General features: G+C 43.7%; 1 protein-coding gene across 1 annotated transcript in view; it reads left to right on the top strand.

The window, feature by feature from the left end:
• LOC141106924 (17-beta-hydroxysteroid dehydrogenase 13-like) overlaps positions 1 to 23,028 on the top strand; it is an 80,202-nt gene that overhangs the window by 40,943 nt on the left and 16,231 nt on the right. Inside the window, exons 2-4 of the mRNA XM_073597852.1 lie at positions 15,496 to 15,603; positions 18,635 to 18,766; positions 22,496 to 22,602. Of these exons, the coding sequence (XP_073453953.1) occupies positions 15,496 to 15,603; positions 18,635 to 18,766; positions 22,496 to 22,602 (347 nt within the window). The remainder of the gene's footprint in view (positions 1 to 15,495; positions 15,604 to 18,634; positions 18,767 to 22,495; positions 22,603 to 23,028) is intronic.

Raw genomic sequence — 23,028 nt, 5'->3', positions numbered from 1 at the left:
TGACAGGCTGTGGGTGATCAGCAGTCAGATTTGAATGGCAGTATGTAATCGGCCCAAGGAAGTTCTGTGCCCTTGTCACCGCACCTGGAGGCTATGGAGCAAGATGATCCATCTGAGCCTCTGAAGGGCGCAGGTATGCTAAAGTTCATTACAGAAATGGAATCGCCTTTGCATGGTCTCAAGTTTGCCATGCCTGGATTGTCTGAGGATGAAGAAGAGGATAAAGATGTCCCCACAAAACCTTTAAAACAACAGGTGACAGAATAGGCTAGTTTTTGTTCACGACTTGCCTATACAGCATAATGGAGGTGTAGTTCCTATAGATGGTGCAGTAGAGGGCGGCGGAGAGCAAGCTCATCTCCTGGCTGAGACTCCCTCCTGTGTACAGAAAGCCAGTGAAGGGTGTGCAGACTCTGTGCTGTGAAGAGTGGTCATAAGGACATCTCCATTCTTGGTAACCCTTTTGTTACTGGTAATTAATGAAATAAGAATTACCAAGGGTAATGTAAATTATATTTCTGTGTCAGAAGTCTCTGCTCCATCTGTTTCTGACAATAATGTTGTTTCTACCTTCTCTAAAGAGGGGTCTGTAACTAAAAGTGATGTGCGGGATGTTGCAAGGAGTGCCATTATTTCCTATGCTGCAGCGGTGGCTGCACCTGTCCCGAGGGTGAGAGGGACAGTTATTCTGTGACCTCTCCTTTGTCAAGGCAGACGGATTAGATGTCTTTTGGGAGAGGTATGAGCAGAGGTAGAAGGAGTCCCCAAGATGGGCAGATTTGCCACCCAAAGTAGTCTCTCGCCAGCCATTTTTTGAAAACCTCATCATTTTAGTACGTAATGAGTCCATTCCTGCTGCGGATCTGATGGTGTGGTTGGGGAGATATGTGGACGTCCAAGCCCCCTTGAGGAAAGTTGTAGGTGATAGGGGGATATGGACAGGAGGATGGACAGTGTTAGTAAAACTGCATGTCATGGGTAATGTTGTTAACCACTTGCCGCCCGCCCTATTACAGAATGACGGCGGCAAAGTGGTTTAATATTCCTGATCAGACATCATATGACGTGATCAGGAATATCTAGCCGCTGCACGCCCCCGGGGGCGCGCATCGCGGGGATCGTTGTTGCGGGGTGTTAGCCTGACACCCTGCAACACCGATCTAGGTAAAGAGTCTCTGACGGAGACTCTTTACCACGTGATCAGCCGTGTCCAATCACGGCTGATCACGATGTAAATAGGAAGAGCCAGTGATCGGCTTTTCCTCATTCGCGTCTGACAGACGCGAGTAGAGGAGAGCCGATCGGCTGCTCTCCTGACAGGGAGGGTCTGTGCTGATTGTTTATCAGCACAGCCCCCCCTCGGATCCTACCCAGGACCACCAGGGAAGCCGCCCAGGACCACCAGGGAAGTGATCCACACTGGACCACCAGGTATGCCCCTAGACCACCAGGGAAATGTCACTGTGTGCCCAGGCAGCTGCCAATCTGTGCCCAGGCAGCTGCCAGTCAGTGCCCACTGCAATGCCTACCACTGCCAGTGCCACCAGAGATGCCCATCAGTGCCTCATTTTAGTGCCGCGTATCAGTGCCACATATCAGTGCCCAGCAATGCCGCCTATCAGTGCCCATCAGTGCCCAGCACAACCACCTATCAGTGCTGCCTATCAGTGCCACCCTATCAGTGCCTAGCAGTGCCCAGCAGTGCCGCCTTTCATTGCCCATCAGTGTCGCCCATCAGTGCCAACCAGTGCCACCCAGTGCCACCCATCAGTGCCCATCAGTGCCGCCTATCAATGCCCATCAGTGCTGCATATGAGTGCCACCCATCAGTGCCGCCTACCAGTGCCCATCAGTGCCGCATTTCAGTGCCCATCGTCAGTGTCCGTCAGTGCCCGTTCATTGGTGCCACCTCATCGGTGCCGCCGTATCAGTGCCTGTCAGTGCCTGTCAGTGCCGCCTTATCAGTGCCCATCAGTGAAAGAGAAAACTTACTTATTTAAATTTTTTTTAACAGAAACAAAAGCAAAACTTTTATTTTTTTCAAAATTTTCGGTCTTTTTTAATTTGTTTAGCAAAAAATAAAAACCACAGAGGTGATCAAATACCACCAAAAGAAAGCTCTATTTGTGGGAACAAAATGATAAAAATTTAGTTTGGGCACAGTGTAGCATGACCGCGCAATTGTCATTCAAACTGCGACAGCGCGGAAAGCTGATAATTGGTCTGGGCAGGAAGGTGTCTAAGTGCCCTGTATTGTAGTGGTTAAGCACATCCCTTTGTCTGCCTTTATAGGTTGTGACATGATTCCTTTTTATGCAGGACAACCAAAGCTGTGTATGGTGAAAAGGGGCATTTTTCAAGCTCATGTTCTGGGCAGAAACGTTCCCTCTGTCAGGGCTCAGGGCATGTTGCAAAGGACTGCAATAGTATTCGTTGTAATTTCTGTAACAAGTTAGGTCACCCCTATAGCCTTTGCCCTAAAGCCATCCATAATTAGCCAGAGGTGGTAGAAGAACTGCTGAGGATGGAGGAGGAGGAATGTAGGGGGCAGTAAGGGATTGGTGGAGCTGTTTCAGCTAGTCCTGAGGGCCCCCCCAGGTGTCAGTTTCCCAATCTGAAGGTGTGATCCCTCCTGTGTCTGCTCCCCAGACTCTCCTGTGCTCCCTACTGTGTCAGTGTCTACTTCTGTTGTGTGTTCTTCGCCAGTGTTTCAGATGCCCAGTGTTCCAAATGTATCCAAGTCATCCAGATTGTCTGAGGCTGCCAAAGGGGCAGATTCGTGCAGTTCTGAGCACTGCATTGCATGGATGCAACACTGAATCGCATGGGTGATTTTTTTCTTGAAATATTTATTTATTATTTGTTTGAATATTGCACAAATATTTTGGAATATTTTTATATATTTTTCACAGGCTTATTGAAGCACTCTTATTAATTCATTTATTTATTGAAGTTTATTGCACATTAATGTATAGTATTTTGGACATTTTATACATGTCACGAGAGAGCACAATACCACTTTATTAATTATATATTTATATTTATCATTTTGATAGCGCAGCGTTTTATAACTTGATTACGTTGTGCAGTGCATTTTGCGTTTTTAAACCCTCATTTTTTTACATGCAGTTTGCGTTTTTTTAAATTTCTCTTTAAACACACTGTAATTACACGGTATATAGCTGGTTGCTAAGGAGCGGGCTGGGAAGCCGGCTGCTGCGTCCTTAACAACCGAAGAGTCATCAGCTCTCAGCGTGGTTCCCCGCTGACAGCCGAATGTAAAAAATAAAAAATTGCAACGCCAAAATTTCTTTAAAAAATGGTGTGGGGTCCCCCCAAAATCCATACTAAACCCTTATCCGAGCATGCAGCCTGGCTAGTCAGGAATGGGAGGGGACGAGTGAGCGCCACCCCCCCCTCCTTAACCATACCAGGCCGCATGCCCTCAACATGGGAGGGATGGGTGCTTTGGGGGGCTTTACCCCTCAAAGCACCTTGCCCCCATGTTGATGGGGACAAGGGCCTCTTCCCGACAACCCTGAGCTGTGGTTGTTGGGGGCTGCGGGCCGGGGGCTTATTGGAATTTTAACAAGGGAGCTCCCAGATCCCACTCCCCCATGTGAATTGGTATTGGGTACTCATTCACCCCAAAAGGCAGTGAAATGTTAAAAAAAAAAAAAAAAAGAGCAGGTTTTTGACAAGTCCTTATTAAAAAAGAAGCCCTGAGCTGTCTTCTCCCGGTGCCGTCTTCTCCCTCGTCACCAGTTACCCGCTAAAAACAAAAAAAGGCCGCTCTTCTTCTAATGCTTCCTCCATTGTGTTGTCGCCCGCTGTCTGGCATCTCTTGCTATAACAGCTTCAACTCTTCTGGGAAGGCTGTCCTCAAGGTTTAGGAGTCTGTCTATGGGAATGTTTGACCATTCTTCCACAAGCACATTTGTGAGGTCAGGCACTGACGTTGGACGAGAAGGCCTGGCTCGCAGTCTCCACTCTAATTTATTGGGTTGAGGTCAGGACTGTGCAGGCCAGTCAAGTTCCTCTACCCCAAACTTATCCATGTTTTATGGACTTTTGTGCTTTGTGCACTGGTCCAAATCATTTGGTGGAGGATGGATTATAGTGTAAAGTTGTTTTTCAGGGGATGGGCTTGGCCCCTTAGTTCCAGTGAAGGGAACTCCTAAGGCGTCTGCATACCAAGGCATTTTGAACAATTTCATGCTCCTAACTGTGGGAACAGTTTGGGGATGGCCCCTTCCTGTTCCAACATGACTGCGCACCAGCACAAAGCAAGGTCCATAAGGACATGGATGAGCGAGTTTGGGGTGGAGGAACTTGACTGGCCTGCACAGATTCCTGACCTTTGGCATGAATTAGAGCAGAGACTGCGAGCCAAGCCTTGTTCACATCAGTGCCCAACCTCACAAATGTGCTTCCGGAAGAATGGTAAAACGTTCTCTTAGACAAACTCCTAAACCTTGTGGACAGCCTTCACAAAAGAGTTGAAGCTACTATAGCTGCAAAGGGTGTGGCTGCACTACTGCTGCTCTCCTGAGTTCCAGTGAGGCCTACTGATCCTACTGGTAGGAGGCCAGTACTATTAACTCTTGTTTAACCAAAAATTTGTGCTAGACACTGCATGTGTCAATGGGATACATAAGGCTAATGTTAATTGACCCTAGAGCGACCAATACTTTCCATACTAAAAAAAACCAAAGAAATACAATGTGAATAAATTAAAAGTAAAAGACATATTCTAATGATGATTAGATACTAAATAGGTCAGACTTCTGATTGGGCTTATGAATGTATCCATGCTTAGATGGCAAAAATCAGCTTAAATAAACAGCTGTTTCTTTATATGTGCATTAAGATCTCAAGACCTAATTTGAGAGGAGCTGCATCCATTTTACTTGGTGTTCCCTACCACTCTCCTGGCCCTTTTATGTGCCCCGTTCAATGACGTTCCAGTTCCAGTAAGCGCAATAGCTTATTCTTTTTTTTTTTTTGTCAGGAAATGATATGCCTAATTTATGCCTCTCAAAATCCTGCTGGTGCTCCTTGGATTTTGGGCCCCTCTATGAGTCTAGGCAATAAGTTTTCCCGCTACTTGAAACTTGTTAAAAACCTCAAAGCCAGCAGCTGATTTTTACTGGAAGCCTATTTAACCACTTGCCCACTGGGCACTTAAACCCACTTCTTCATAAATTTTGGCCACAATTTATACTGCTACATATCTTTGGTAAAAAATAACCCAAATTAGTGGATATTATTTGGTCTGTGTGAAAGTTAGATCTAGTCTACAAGCTGTGGTGCAAATCATAAAAAATTGATCACACCTGATGTACTGGTTGCCTATCTCATTTCTTGCGACCCGAGCAAGCCAGGAAAGTACAAACACCCCCGAAATGACCCCCTTTTTTGAAAGTAGACATTCCAAGGTATTTAATAAGATGCATGGTGAGGTTTTTGATGTTGTAATTTTTTCCCACAATTCTTTGCAAAATGAAGATTTTTTTTTTCCCCACAAAATTGTCATTGTAATAGGTTATTTCTCTCACATGGCATGTGTATACCACAAATAACACCCCAAAAATACATTCTTCTACTCCTCCCAAGTATGGCGATACCACATGTGTGGGACTTTTTCACAGCCTAGCCACATAGAGAGGCCCAATATGCAGGGAGCACCATCAGGTGTTCTAGGAGCATAAATTACACATCTAACTTGTTGACTACCTATTACACTTTTGAAGGCCCTGGAGCACCAGGACAATGACACGTGACACTGATGTCGCACTGATACGTGGCACTGATGACACGTGACACTGATGTGGCACTGATGACAGATGGCACTAATACGTGGCACTGATGGCACGTGACACTGATGTGGCACTGATGACAGATGGCACGTGACACTGATGTGGCACTGATGACAGATGGCACTAATACGTGGCAGTGAGGACACATGACACTGATGTGGCACTGATGACAGTTGGCACTAATATGTGGCACTGATGACACGTAACACTGATGTGGCACTGATGACAGATGGCACTGATGACACTGATGAGAGATGGCACTGATACATGGCACTGGGGACAGGTGGCACTGGGGACAGATGGCACTGACAGGTGGCACTGGGGACAGGTGGCACTGATGACAGATGGCACTAATGACACGTGACACTGATGTGGCACTGATGACAGATGGCACTAATATGTGGCACTGATGGCACGTGACACTGATGTGGCACTGATGACAGATGGCACTAATATGTGGCACTGATGGCACGTGACACTGATGTGGCATTGATGACAGATGGCACTAATACGTGGCAGTGATGACACGTGACACTGATGTGGCACTGATGACAGATGGCACTAATACGTGGCACTGATGACAGATGCACTAATACGTGGCACTGATGACACTGATGACAGATGGCACTGATGACACGTGACACTGATAACAGATGGCATGTGACACTGACAGGTGTCACTGATAGGTGGCACTGGGGACAGATGGCACTGGCAGGTGGCACTGGGGACAGGTGGCACTGATGGGTACCGTGGGCACTGTATTTACTGTATTTTATGTAGTGTTCACTCACGCTGGAGCACGGGTCACTCTCCCTCCTCACACGCGGTCTCTGTGTGAGGAGGGAGAGCCGGCAATGAGAGATGATCTCTTATGTTTACATTTGAGATCATCCCACATTGGACATGCCATTCGAGTGCTAAATGGCCGCTGTGATTGGTCATTTAGCACGATCTGTGATTGGCTGTGTCCAAGGGACACGGCCAACACAGATTTTCCCCGATGCGTGCCCAGCGGCGGCACGCGGGAAACAAGTAAACAGGAGGACGTCCAGGGACGCCCTCCCAGTAATTGAGCGCCGCGCTGCAGCCGTCTTTCGTCTATAGCACGGGCACCTAGTGGTTGATAAGACAGCTAGCATTCCCATTAAGATCTGTGCATAACATCCACAAACTGGAAATCAAGGTTGCAATAAAGTCTTAGCAAAGCTGATTGATGCTTAGCAAATCTTGTTGCACACACTGGTCTTTTACATACTGAAACCCATATGTACAAGGACTAAAGGGCATTCCAGCACTGCTCATTTATCAGAAACTATATTTGGATCTGTTTGTTTAAAAAAACAAAAAAAAAGCTTTTGTGTCAGGACTTGTTCATTTATTTGCCTGTCTAGAATATCACATTTAAAAAACTGTGTTGGAAGCAAAAAATCACAGCTACTACAGCAGTGGTTCTCAACCTTTCTAGTGCCTTGACCCCTTGATAAAATTTCCCAAGTTGTGGGGACCCCTAACAGTAAAATTATTTTCGTAAGTGGGTTGTCAGCACCCAAAGCAAGACAAGTAATTTACGCCGCTAACCCAAGAACATTTAGCGCTCCCTGAGTCCCTTCCACTTGTACAATATTAAAACTCCTTTTGTTACATTTTAGGATGTACCACTCTCTCTTTGTTCTCCTTTCTTTCCCTTTTATCTCTCTCTATCCTAATTTCAGGTTTTTTTCCCCCATCCCTCCCTAGCCGTCTTTTTTGATCTTTCTCTTATTTTTTTCTCTCCCTTTTCTTTCTTCCTCTCCCTCTTTTCCTCTCCCTTCCATGTATTCTCTATTTTTATTCCTTCCCTTACTCCTTGGTGGGGGGGGGGGTTGGGATCAGTGGCAGTGCTGGCGGGGAGTTGGAATCACTGGCAGTGCTGGCGGGGAGTTGGGATCACTGGCAGTGCTGGCGGGGAGTTGGGATCACTGGCAGTGCTGGCAGGGAGTTGGGATCACTGGTGGTGCTGGCGGGGAGTTGGGATCACTGGCAGTGCTGGCAGGGAGTTGGGATCACTGGCGGTGCTGGCGGGGAGTTCTGATCAACCAATTTAGGTGCTCTTGATCAAGCTCATCTGCTGATCTGAGAACTGTAGTGGGGACTTTTAATGGCAACTATAATTACGGGTAGTGTTACTCACTGTCTTCGACTTTGTGGTGTCTCGTAGCAGTGACACCTATGCCCAAATCAGGAGATAGGGTCTCCTCCAGCCCCTCCCACTTCACATTCCTCACCAGTCAGCTGACCTCTAGTCTCTAGTCCATGCCGTGAACTGAATGGGCGGCTGCGAAGAGGCTGAGTGGGAGGCCGTGGGCTCCAGGAACAGCCCAGCTGGGCGGGCACAGGCTCCAGGGACAGCCCTGCTGGGCGGCTGCAAAAAGGTTGGGAGAGCAGTGCGGGATTCAGGAACAGCCCAGGATTCGGTGACCCCTGGCAAATCATAAATTCGACCCCCAGGTTGAGAACCACTGTAGTACAGTGTGCTTAATGATTAATTGCAGAGTGATTTTCTGACATGCTCTCAAAAAAACTGCAACAGGTAACCAACATAAAGGTCAGGAGGTTAATGGTATCATGAACTTTCTAAGGTCTCATTAGTCTTTAGTTTGCATGTATGCAGTGACAATTTATTATTTGAGTAAGAAAGCGCAAGTGCTTTCACACTGGGGCGGTGCGCTTGCAGGACAGAAAAAAAAGTTCTGCAAGCAGTGTCTTTGGGGCGGTGCGGGAGCGATGTATAAACCACCCCTGCCCATAATATCAATGGGCAGCGCTGCCGAAGCAGCAGTGCTTTTCGGGCGCTTTTAACCTGTTCTTTGTCCGCTAGCGGGAGTTAAAAATCACCCCGCTAGCGGCCGGAAAAGCGCCGCTATAACAGCGGTAAAGCACCGCTTTACCACTAACGCCTGCACTGCCCCAGTGTGAAAGGGGTCTAAAGGACAACACATTTATACACTGTTATGCCACGTACACACGATCGGACATTCCGACAGCAAAATCTATGGAACCAGCTCTCAAATTTTGTGTGACGGAAATTCCGATGGAAAAAAAGGAGCCTACACACGGTCGGAATTTCCGACAACAAGCTTCCATCGAACATTTTCCGTTGGAAAATCCGACTGTGTGTACGGGGCATTACACCCAGGCAGGTCCGGGAACCATTTCAAATAATACATTTCATCATGTTAGTGGAGTTAATGTTTTACATTAGTTCTAATAGGGATCAAAAACGACCTGTGGCCTTATAAAGATGGGTGCTGGCACCCATACTGCGTGCAAGAGGTATGTGTTTTGGCCTCTGCATTTGCCCCCGTTTACGTTCAGGCACCCTATGGAATTGGATGCAGACGTAGCGGCTGCACAGATACAACCATATGTCAAAATTTGACAGGCGCACAGGAGCAGGTGCACAATCCTGAATGCACACTGTCTGTACGTAACAGGTTCAATTTCTTACCTGTCTTAAAAAGTAATCCTTTACATGAGTTTGTGCACCTAATCGGATTAGCATATTTTTAGAATGTGAGACTATTGTTATTATTATGTAAAGCAAAAATAATGCAATACTGCACATCAGATAATGAAGGAATGGACATTATAAATTCCACACAGAATGGGCTGTGCCCAAATAAAGCTTAAAACCACTCCTGTGTAAATATTGTTTTTCGTATTTACATTATGTGTGAATCCAATCACGAAATTCTCATCTGATTTTTAACAAGGTAATGTAATTTCAAATGTAATTTACATTATTTTAAAAATTTGCAGATTTTATTAACCACTTGACCGCCACTTGTCTAGCTAAAGATTAGGACACTGTTGTTGGCTTACACTGGCTTCAGTGACACTGTACTGGTGAGGCTAGCGATCAGGACAGTTTATCTGGCTTACACTTTGTTCTGTTGACACTGTACTGGTGTGACTAGCGATCAGGACAATGTTGCTGGCTTACACTGGCTCTGGTGACACTGTACTGGTGTGACTAGCGATCGGGACAATGTTGCTGGCTTACACTGGCTCTGGTGACACTGTACTGGTGTGGCTAGCGATCAGGACAATGCTGCTGGCTGTCTCACCTCAGTATTCCCCTGCTCTTCTGCCCCACCGCTGTAATCCTCTGCTCATCTGTCCCACCAATGCACCTCCTTTCACATCTGCCCTACCGCTATACCCCCTGCTCTTCTGTCCCATGGCTGAACCCCCTTTTCCTCTGCCCCAACACTGAACCCCCCTGCTCTGCTCATCTGTCCCACCACTGTAACTCCCTTCTCATCTGGCCCAAAACTGAATCCCCCTGCTCATCTGTCCCACCACTGTAACCTCCTGCTCATCTGCCTGCCCCATCACTGTACCCCCCCTGCTCTTCTGTCCCACCATTGAACCCTCTTCTCATCTCTTCCACCACTGTACTTCCTGCTCATCTGTCCCACCACTGTATCACCCTGCACATCTGCCCCACCACTCTAACCCCCTTGTGACTAGCGATCAGGACCATGTTGCTGGCTTACACTGGCTCTGGTGACACTGTACTGGTGTGGCTAGCGATCAGGACAATGTTGCTGGCTGTCTCACCTCTGTATTCCCCTGCTCTTCTGCCCCACCGCTGTGATCCCCTGCTCATCTGTCCCACCAATGTACCTCCTTTCACATCTGCCCAACCACTGAGCCCCCCTGCTCTTCTGTCTCAAAGCTGAACCCCCTCCTCTTCTGTCTCAACACTGAACCCCCCCCGCTCTTATGTCTCAACACTGAACCCCCCCCTGCTCTTATGTCTCAACACTGAACCCCCCTGCTCTTCTATTTCAACACTGACCCCCCCCCCCTACACTTCTGTCTCATTATCCCTTCTCATCTCTTCCACCACTGTACTTCCTGCTCATCTGTCCCACCACTGTATCACCCTGCACATCTGCCCCACCACTGTAACCCCCTTTCTCATCTGCCCCACCACTGTACCTCCTGCACATCTGTCTCATCTCTGTACACCCCTGCTCATCTGCACCACCTCTGTACCCCCCTGCTCTTCTGCCCAACCAATGTAACCCCCTGCTCATCTGTCCCACCAATGCACCTCCTTTCACATCTGCTCTACCGCTATACACCCCTGCTCTTCTGTCCCACCGCTGAACCCCCTTCTCATCTGCCCCAACACTAAACCCCCTGCTCATCTGTCCCACCACTGTAACCCCCTTCTCATCTGGCCCAACATTGAACCCCCCCCGCTCATCTGTCCTATCACTGTAACCCTCTGCTCATCTGCCCCATCACTATACCCCCCTACTCTTCTGTCCCACCACTGAACCCCCTTCTCATCTCTTCCACCACTGTACCCTTCTGCACATCTGCCCCACTAATGTACCCTCCTGCTCTTCTGTGCCACCGCTGAACCCCCCCGCTCATCTGCCCCACCACTGTATCCTCTTCTCATCTATGATATGCGGGATATGCAGAGTGGTGCAAGGAAGCAGAGATGAGACACATCTACCTGTCCTTGCACACACATCCACGCTGATCTGCCTCTCGCATTCCAGCCTACGTGCTTGTATGTGACGTCACATACAAGCATCTGGAATGTATGCACAATGATGAACTCAGGTCAGGGGCATTTTCTGAAAGCAGTGGGCCTGTGTGCAGCAGCAGCAGAGAAAAAGTGTGGCATGGAGCACCGCAGCAAAAGTTGGGCGTGATTTTCATTGCACTGAATAGAATACTGGCTGTGACTTAAAGGGACACAGAGTGCAGGGGTTCAATAGTAAGTGACGCAAAGGTTCAGAAATAAGTGACGCCGAGTTTAGAGGTTGGGAGTAGATGATGCAGAGCTGAGGGGTGTTGTGGAAATTTTTATTAATGTATGTTGTCAGATGTCCCCCATTGTCAGTTTTGTGTAATGGAAGACCATTGGCTGCAGAAACCTTCCCGGCAGATCTGTTTGCTCTTTTAGGGATGACCGTTTATGCCTCACCAAGAGACTGGTCACCTCATGGCGATTGCATTAACGCTGCTAGCAAACGGATCTGTGTACATGGGAACAATAGCATTACCATACAAAAATCATGGCCCAATGAGCCATGATAGAGTATGGCTCGCGTCATTGGTAGCGGTGGGAATGTGCACACGATCGTGTTTAGAGCCCTGTAAGTAGTGTTCAAATTGTGAGACACTTTGTGTCTCACAAAAAGCTAGCCGCATGGCTCTGCACACGACACTACTGGAATTCTATTTGAATATATACATGTGTGTGATTGGGTCTTTTGAAGGATTACAAGTGTCTGATTGGCTGATTCTGAAGCCACCACCTTCCTTTGTTATTCATGTTTACAGTATAAATAAAAGCAGCAGATCATTGTAGTCAGAATTTTGCTAAGCTCAACGTGATACCAGCGTCTGTCTGTGTTACTTGGAGATAAAAAAGCGCGCTTTCCCGGCATTATACAAGAGAGCTATGATTGTGCTTATTAGCGCATGGAATTATTTGCTTATAGGGGATGCTTTAAATAATCCACAACAGGGGTCAGTAGTTAGTGACACATACACACACACATAATTATATATATATATTTCAACAAAGTTCCCAGACGCTCAAAAGTAATTCCACAAACTGTCACCTGATTGTGGTTTTCTCAATCACAGTGAAATCCCTTCTTTCTGAAATTGGAAATGGCAACCAAGCGAGTCATCTTCCTCCAGATGGTGGGTGGGGCTAGCAGGACTGTGATTGGCTTTAGAAGTGGCCAATTACAGTCCTCCTCCTGGAAACAGGGACCACCCCCCCCAGCAGAACTGCACCCAATCTCTCCCCCATCACAAGAGCTGATGTTCGCAGCTACAGCAAAGTTAGAGAACCAAATAATGTTTCCCATCTTTTACAATGTGTGGGGGCACAGTGCCTCCCTCTTAGTGCAGGGTGGGGAATTCTGAGATTGGAATGCATTAGTGCAGCAGAAGCTGTGTCTCACAGACACTTCCCTGCTCTGCTCTGCTGATGGGGAGGCAGTCGAGTGCCGGCAAAAGAGGCTTTGCGTGCCACTTGTTGCCTACCCCTGCTCTAGCTATTATTTGTTTGCTGATTCATTTTTTATTTATATAGCTTTCATATGTACACTTTTTTCCTTTCTTTTTAATGTTTTTGTTACATTAGATAAAAAATACGTTTAAAAATAAATGTAATTTTATTGTAAATCAGAACGGTAACAAAATACTTTTTTGTTTTGCTGCATGTTTTTGTCTTTAGATTGTATAGAAAATAAAATAATTCTCTAGACATTTTTGCGTCCCTCTCTGGACCTCATGTCAAAGCATCCAAAAGCAATGTCAGTTGTTTCTCCTTCTGACCTAACGGCTTTTCAATTTCATTGGTTGTCCTCTCTGCGTTATTTAGGCATCAGTCTTACTCCGACTTATGATGGATTGTATCAGGCCAAATCTCCACCTTTGTTCAGAAAACTGACTGCCATGTTGTCTTCCTGGACTCATCCCCTGTTGTCCTGGTTTGCTAGGATCATTGCAGGCCGTATGTCAGTCTTACATTCCGAAACTGCTTTATTTTTTCGAAGTTTTACCAGTCTCAGTCCCTTCACATATTTTACGTATACATCAACGTAAGCTCTTCAAGTTTATTTGGGGATCCACTTGACCTAGAATTAGTAAGCAGGTTTTACATGCCCGTAGGATCAACGGTGGCTTCTCAGTCCCCAACTTACAAGCGTATTGTACAGCAGCGAGTATAGCCCCATTATCCCACCTCCATGAAATGTACCAAATGCAACTGTGGGCCACTGTTGATCTTGTGGATTCTTATCCTATACCTATCCCCTCTCTGCTCTGGTTCCCTCCTTTTCATTGTCTGGCCACATTATGACCTTGTTTAACTCACTCCCTCTGCCTGTGGAATGCAGTAAAATTCTCTGCGGGCTTGATTTCTCCTCATCCCCTTACCTCACTTGCTTCATTCACTGTTCCCACTGGGTTATGAAAACCCTAAACAATTTTCCTGGTGGACTGACAATGAATTTGTTGATATTCATTCTCTTTTTACCCCTGCTAGGATATTAAATTTGATACCCTGCATTCTTTTTTATGATATTCCCCTGCGAGAACACTATAGCTACCTACAACTGAGGCACTTTCTTCAGCAGTTTTGAGAGCGTCTGTAGAGCCTTACCTCACTCCCCAGGCCTGATATCATTGATTCATTGATGTACTCATCGATAATCTCCTCTAAAAAAACACTATTAAGACCTTATCATCTTCAATGAGAGAGCGAACTAGGGTGGCAGTTGGCAGATCATGACTATGGTACTTTCTAAGTGTTCAAAACATTTTCTTATATTGGAGAATGCTTACAAAGTACTATACAGGTAGTATTATATACCGGCTAGGCTGGCCTGTTTTATTCCAACCTATTCTCCTCTCTGCTTCCGGGGATGTTCACAAGAGGTCACTATGGCACATATTTGGTGGTCTTGTCTGAAGGTATGCAGATTGTGGGTCAGAGTCTACACTCTTCTCCGCAACTTATTTCATATCAATCTCAAAAGGGACCCCTACAAAGCTCTTCTTTGCAAACCGATTGTGGAATCGTTTCGTCGGGATCGTCAACTAGCTCTGCATCTTTTTACTGCAACTAAATTAACTATTGCGAGGGCATGGAAAACACCTGTACTCAGTTTTGAGGTGGTTAAAAACGATATGAATGATATTATGGTAAATGAGAAGTTGACGGCTATCCTTTCAGATACACATGATAAATTTCTTTGGGTTTGGCAACCATGAGTTACATATATCCAACTTTCCAGATTTATTAACACACTTCTCTTGATTTAACACATCCCTCCACACTCTGTGGACTCTTCCTCTTTACCCCCTTTTCTTATTTCTGGCTTTCTTTCCTTCCCCTCACCTTTTTCTCCCTTTAGTTTCATTTTCCATATTTACTTCCTAAATATATTAGGCCGCCAGGTGTTGAGATGGTTACAGTGATATTAATTCTACATTTTGTATTGTATTTTCCTCTACATGCAAACTTATCGACCATAAGGTTTTGTGTTTAGCTGCGTTCAGTTCTATGTTTGGACATTTTTGTTCTTATGCACTATGCAGTGTACTCCTGATTCCCAAAAAGCTTTGGATAGTGACATTTGCCTATTTGCTGCAACGTGATGCCGTCCTTGGAATTTGCAGATCTTTCACATCTTTTTTTTTTTTCTGATCTGTTTTTGTTCAACATGCAAAGTAACCATCTAATTGTTGAGTTTATCTGTCGGATTGAATATTAATAAAACACTTTGTAAAAAAAAAAAGAAAATATATTTTTTGCAAGGCAATGTTGTGCAGGAAAGCCTTATCTATCCCCAACAAAATTATGTATATATTACTTCCGTGCCATATGTAATGACAAAATGATTGCCGAATTAGTTGGCCTATAACTAAAATGTAAGTTTCCAATTCAACTTGCTATTGGTCTGGATTTGTTTTTAGCTATACATGTAGGCAATTACAATAAGATATAAGCCCAGTAATTTATAAAAGCTCAATTCAATGTGGTTGTGAATTTTTGCAATTTAAAAAATATGATTATTATTATCAAAATAATTGAAACACTAATGAATGGACAGCAAAAATATTTCTGTTTCCTGACTTCCAATAGGAAGGTGTGGAAGAAACCGCTGATCTATGTAGCAAACTGGGAGCAAAAGCCTATGCTTATGTAGTGGATTGCAGTAAGAGGAATGATATTTACACTGCAGCTGAAAAGGTAAATTTTTATCATATATATTTAAAAAAATTACAAACTATACATATAATAATACTCTAAAGCTGGCTATACATTACACAATGTTTTTGTTAAATTTCCTTTAGATTTACCTTCAACTATGTAGTGCCAGGGCCTGCCTGATTGCATACAAATTTGAAGTGTTTAGATTTGACCTCATATTATATGGTTTTGGAAAATCTAAAGGAAAATTTTACAAGAAAATTGTATAACATATGACCAGCCTCAGGGGTTGATTTACTAAAGGCAAACAGGCTGTTCACTTTTCAAGGGAATGTACCCATAGTTTGGTGAATGAGGCGAAGCTCTGCTGACTTATACCATTCAATTATGTGCAAGCAAAAATACAGTTTATTTTGAATATTTTATAGTTATAAGAAAATTTCCTTGCCAAGTGAACACCCCATTTGTCTTTAGTAGATTAGCATCTAATATATACAGGCAAAATATTTTATTATAACACAGTTTTGTAAATAGTAATCTTGCCTTGAGAATTTAAAGTGGTTCTAAAGTCCAAATTGTTATGTGTGCAACAGCCCCTCCAATACTTACCTGAGCCCATCTCGATCCAGTGATCTTGCCCCTCTCCTCATTGGCTGGGACCGCAGTGGGGCACCATTGGCTCCCACTGCTGTCAATCAAAGTCAGTGAGCCAATGAGGGGAGAGGAGGCGGGGCCGAGCCTCGGTCCCGTGTCTAAATGGAGACAGAGAGCAGTGGCTCGGGTGCCCCCATAGCAGGAAGCTTGCTGTGGGGGCAGGAGGGAGGAGCCAGGAGTGCCGGTGAGGGACCCGAGAAGAGGAGGATCTGGGCTGCTCTGTCCAAAACCACTGCACAGAGCAGGTAAGTATGACATTTTTGTAAATTTTAAACAAAAAAAAAAAAAAAAAACAAGGCTTTAGTATCACTTTAACTTACGCCTGCTTCTGCAGCTTTGGTTGGATCACACACTAAGCACCCTGTCATGAAGTTGAATAGAGTGAACCCACAAGTGATCAGGTGACATAAGATCCATGAGTCTAAGGGCCAGCCACTGTTCTTCTAGTTATCCCCTCAGGGAGGTTTGCTGCCCGCAGGTTATGACCACTAGGTTCACCATGTTCTAACATGTTAAGACTAATGCAGGGGAGTGCTAGTGGTAGCAGTGTAGACAGGAACTGTGCTGCTGAGAGGGACTTAAGACGAACACTGGAGCAGGCTGGAACATGGAATTGGAGCAAGTAGAAGGATTCAGCAGATAGAACTAGGCCCCAGGACTGCAGACCTCATGACAGGAGTGTACTGGATGAATGAAGAAGTAGACCAGGACTACAAACCCCAGCATAGGAGTGGACTGGGTGAATGGCAGAAAGGACTGTGAGTCTCACCAGGTCAGGTTGAGACATAACAGAGATGAAAAGATGATAGGGAACCAGAATACAGGACAAAGGTTATCGCAGGTGGCAGACAAATGAATCCAAACAGGCATGGTTCCTTAACCACTTCAGCCTCGGAAGATTTGGCTGCTCAATGACCGGGCCATTTTTTGCAATACAGCACTGCGTCCTTTAACTGACAATTGCGCGGTCGTGCGACGCTGTACCCAAACAAAATTGACCTCCTTTTTTTCCCACAAATAGAGCTTTCTTTTGGTGGTATTTGATCATCTCTGCGTTTTTTACTTTTTGCGCTATAAGCAAAAAAAGAGCGACAATTTTGAAATAAACACAATATTTTATACTTTTTGCTATAATAAATATCCCCAATTTTTTTTTTTTTTAAAAAAAGCAATTTTTTTCCTCAGTTTAGACCGATATGTATTCTTCTACATATTTTTGGTTAAAAAAAAAAAAAAAAAAAAAAATCGCAATAAGCGTATATTGATTGGTTTTCGCAAAAGTTATAGCGTCTACACAATAGGGGAAAGCTTTATGGCATTTTTTACTAGTAATGGTGGTGATCAGGTTAAAGTGTAAAGGCAGATGTCCCAATACTTTTGACAATATAGTGTGTGTGTGTGTGTATATATGTATATATATATATATATATATATATATATATATATACACATATATACACACACACACACACACACACACACACACACATACATACATACATACACACACACACACAGTATCTCACAAAAGTGAGTACACCCCTCAAATGTTTGTAAATATCTTATTATATATTTCCATGTAACAACACTGAAGAAATGACACTTTGCTACAATGTAAAGTAGTGAGTGTACAGCTTGTATAACAGTGTAAATTTGCTGTCCCCTCAATAACTCAGCACACAGCCATTAATGTCTAAACCGCTGCCAACAAAAGTGAGTACCCCTCTAAGTGAAAATGTCCAAATTGAGCCCAAAGAGTCAATATTTTGTGTGGCTACCATTATTTTCCAGCACTGCCTTAACCCTCTTGGGCATGGAGTTCACCAGAGCTTCACAGGTTGCCACTGGAGTTCTCTTCCACTCCTCCATGACAACATCACTTTGCTGGTGGATGTTAGAGACCTTGCAGTCCTCCACCTTCGATTTGAGGATGCCCCCACAGATGCTCAAAAGGGTTTATGTCTGTGCCATGTTGAACTTCCACTGACCAGTATGAGAGAGTGAGAGCGATAACACCAAATTTAACACACCTGCTCCCCATTCACACCTGAGACCTTGAAACATTAATGAGTCACATGACACCGGGGAGGGAAAATGGCTAATTGGGCCCAATTTGAACATTTTCACTTAGGGGTGTACTCACTTTTGTTGCCAGCGGTTTAGACATTAATGGCTGTGTGTTGAGTTATTTTGAGGGGACAGCAAATTTTCACTGTTATACCAGCTGTACACTCACTACTTTACATTGTAGCACAGTGTAATTTCTTGAGAGTTGTCACATGAAAAGATATAATAAAATATTTACATAAATGTGAGGGGTGTACTCACTTTTGTGAGATACTGTCTATATACATATATATGTGTATATATATGTACAGTATATATGTAATCAGATTCATTTCTATGTCTTACAAAGGTCAAGTCACAAGTCGGAGATGTGGATATCTTGATAAATAATGCTGGAGTGGTGTTTGGTGTGGAATTTCTGAACTTAAAAGATGATCAAATAGAGAAGACATTTGAAGTCAACATCCTTGCTCATTTTTGGGTGCGTATATTACATTTAAACAAAATTCAACTTATCTTTTGTTTTTGTTTTTTGTGATACCTTAACAGCATTAATAGCACATTCTAAAATTTCTGATTACAAAAAAATGTTCAAACCTTAAAAAGATTTGCTTGATGTGCCCATGTGTTTAGTGCACATCATGTGTGAAGGTTGTAAAAGTTTACCTTAATGTTACTTTAGGAAAACAATAAAATGATGACACATATAAGATGCAGGGACCCAAAAGTGCCTGGACATAGCCTGGGCCAATTTCATTACCTACTGCTTCACCCAAATTGCAGGCTGCTCTGATTGGAAAAGCTCTGGCACTTCCAGGGTTTGTCAGATCTTGCTTGCCATTTCCTGCCTCCTGCACATTTCTATTGGCCAGTGGGGCAACCCTTTATAACACTTAGCCAACAGGGGTTCAAAGATAGGCAAGTGAACTGGCATACTCCAACACTTCTGGGTAGCTGTCAGAATGGCCTGGCATTCATGCAAAGCAGAGGGTAGGTAAAGTCTCTGTACTTTATGCCCCTCAGTGTCTTTTTGTTTTCTTAATGTGGTATTAAACCCAAAAACCTGCTATATTGCAGTTTACCAATCCTTAAATATGGTGGCTGCATTAGTTTTGTTCTTTTAAGTTTTTCCCTCTGTTTCCACTTGATTTGGACAGCAACACACCTCCTGTATTAGAGTGCCCCCACCCTGGATGAATGAGAAAAGGAGGAACAGCAGACAGCCGCATTGGCAGTCTGGGGAAAGTGGAGTGTTAAATTTGCTAGCATATTTAAATACACTAACACACTGAAGCCAATCAGTTACAGCAACGTTTTTTTTTCTTTTGGGACTAAAGATTTACATAGATAAATAAAAGCTGATCGTCGTAAACAACCCTGTCAGTGTTAAATGGTTTGTCTCCTCTCTGCAACTGATACATCTGGTAGAGAGCTTGTTCTTTTGAAAAACAACAGGCTTACTGGCTGGATCACCAGATGAAACTAGAAGAAGGAAAGTCTAAAAAAGAAAACTGATGCAGCCATCACATCTAAGAATTGGTAAGCTGCAATATAAGAAATGTTTGCTTTTGGGTTTAATACTGCTATAAAGTAACAAACTCACTGATTTTCTATGGACAGTCTCACAACAACAGGGAACCACAGACTAGAATAGAAAAACTGGATGGATACACCTGCAGAACCAAGAGAACACTCCAGGGGGCACCACACTAAGTGCAGCATTAAATGTACTGAGAAACACTAGCAAATTAGCAACTCACATGGGAAGAAGAAATTGCACTTTTTGTATGTAATCCCTGAATGGTTGGCTCATGCATCTGTAATTTGAAGCCTCTTCCTACAACTTGCAGCCTGAAAAGTTCAGATGACAAGAGCTTGAGAAAGAGGCTTGGGCAGCCTTGAAATTCATAGCTCCACCCCCTGACATCCCGATTACATCACTTTCGGTCTGCTCTGCATCCCACAAGAAGCCCTTGGAAAAAGAAGAAATGGCTGCACATCCAAAGATTCCAAAAACATGCCTTTATTGAAAATCAGCAGGATACACCAGGACAGCAGATATTTAGTCACGTAGACGCGTTTCACACATCTAAACTGTGCTTAATCATAACCCTCAGAAGCCCTCTGCCATCTTGTTGGTTTCCACTTCCTCATCTAAGCTGTTATCCAGCCTGACACCTGGATTTCCCAGGCTGCATGCGCAGCTCAGTTAACAGTTCTGATGAAGACAGCAAGCAGGCAGATTGCATGTCTCCTGCAATAAAAATCTGACTGCTCACTGATTATGCTCACTGATTATTACAGTGGGACTTCAGTTCCGCTTTAGGGGCCCTTCACAGGGGCGGACAATTTGGGTCCTCCTGTCCATTTTTTTAGGCAGACCCGACTGGACCATCCATTGCCCTCTATGGAGCGGCGGATGTCAACAGACGTGTCAGTTGACACCAGCTGACAATTTATTATTATACAGGATTTATATAACGCCAACAGTTTGCGCAGCACTTTACAACATGAGGGCCGACAGTACAGTTACAATACAATTCAATACAGGAAGAATCAGAGGGCCTTGCTCATTAGAGCTTACAATCTGGGCAATTCGATTCTATTCACTAAAAACAGACAGATGGGGGATCCTTTCCCCATCTGTCCAGTGGATCGGATGGCTGTCAAGTGTAAAGGGACAGGCAGTCCCCTTACATTCGATGGCCCATAGAGGAGGACGAGCTGTGTCTGTGTCCGCTCTGCGTAAGCGGAGCATACATGGACCAGCCATCCGCCTGCTCACCGGGGATCAGTGGACAAATTCCCTGCCATGTGAAAGGGGCATTAATGTTTAGTATACCAACAAGGTCATTTGCACTGGGGATCTTCAGACAGCAACTGAAAAAAATGCTAAATGCAGCACAACATTAAAATTCCTTCATGTAAACTGTCCTGGAAAATTTAAGCTTCTCCTATAAGCAAATAATTTCTTTGCACTTTAAAGCGCAAATACAGCTCTCTTGTATATTGCCGGGAAAAGCACGCTTGTATATCTCCAAGTAACACAGACATAGATGGGGTACCACGTTGAGCTTAGCAGAATCCTCCCTAGGATGAGCAGCTCCTTTTATTTATACTGTAAACATGAATAACAAAGGAAGGTGATGGCTTCAGAATCAGCCAGACACTTGTATTCTTTCAAAATAACCAATCACACACATGTATATATTCAAATAGAATTCCAGTAGTGACATGTGCAGATGGTCATGTGCAGAGTCATGCGGCAAGTGTCTTGTGAGACACAAAGGGGGTTATTTATGAAAGGCAAATCCACTTTGCACTGAAAGTGCACTTGGAAGTGTAGTCACTCTAAATCTAAGGGGTAGATCTGAAATGAGTGGAGGCTCTGATGATTTTACCATCCAATCATGTGCAAGCTAATATGCTGTTTTTTATTTTCCTTGCATGTCGCTGCATTTCTTTTACTGACAAATCATGAAAAATTTACCGAGCACATTTTTTTACTGACGACCTGGAAAATGACAGAACTCCTAAATAAACAAAATAGAGGAATGGAGGATATAGAGGAATAGAGAATATATGAAAAATTTGCAAAATAAGTTTTAGACAGGCATGCTAAATTGTGTTGGGTGTTACACACAATAGATGGGCATGGTAGAATTGTAAATATTTTTAATGATATACAGTTCTAAAAAGGGTTTTAATAAAAAGTATGTTTTAACATTCTAATAGGGGTGGATATGCAATGGAAGTAATATATGTCATATCCCATATCTCCATTATTGAGTAAAATCTTTTTAAATCCCCAGAGCAAATGAGTAGATGAAACACATAAGGAAATTTCTCTGTAAATAAATCAATAATCTAGAGGCACTAGGTAAACATCATACATGGGAGTTTACTCCCATTTTGAACTGCACTGATGCAGGTAGGGAGTCAACAGTCTCAAAATGGCCATGTACAGCTATCCTTAAGACACAACCATTGTACAGCACTACTAAGCAGGAAGCACAGAAAGCATACTGACTGATCACTTTCACATCTATCTTTATAAAATAAAAAGCCTTAAGTTTTCTGTAAAATAAAATTATATACTTTATTATTTCAAAAACATTTTTATGGGTGTTGTTTAGTCAAGGTGTTTTTAATTGTATACATTTTAGAAAAAGATATTGAAATCAGTATATTTATCAACCTTTAAATTTAGACTACCAAATCTTTCTTGCCTGCAATGATGAGAAAAAATCGGGGACACATAGCTACTGTGGCTTCTGTTTGCGGTCATATTGGGCTAACATATTTAGTAGACTACTGGTAAGTGACTTTTCTTCCAGTTTCACAATATTTGTAATAAAATATGGTAACTATGGGTTGCTTAGGCTCTGGACATTATGTGTGCCCTAAACTATAGTTCTAGCAAGTGTTCCTTATAATTACATTAGCAGTAGAAATTTCTAGCTCTGCTCTGTTAGGTCTCATCTATGCTTACTCAAAAATTAGAATTATATTCTTTTTTTGTATTTCCTCTGCATATTTGTGTAACAGGCTTGCCACCAGTAATACTTGTAAATTGCATCTGTTTCTGTGTTCAATAGAAATCTTTATGGAAAAAATCATGTTAGCTAATAATACCAAAGATGCATTGGAATGAGTAAAGGCACCCACAGAAATAAGACGGTAGTCAGAAACTTGAAAATGCCTTGATGCCAGCCTTATCTGAAGGAAAAAATAGTGATTGAC

The sequence above is a fragment of the Aquarana catesbeiana genome, linkage group LG01 (assembly GCF_042186555.1).
Source record: "Aquarana catesbeiana isolate 2022-GZ linkage group LG01, ASM4218655v1, whole genome shotgun sequence".
NCBI lineage: Eukaryota > Metazoa > Chordata > Amphibia > Anura > Ranidae > Aquarana > Aquarana catesbeiana.
Note: the sequence above shows the minus strand (reverse complement) of the source record. Positions and strands in the feature narration are given on the sequence as shown.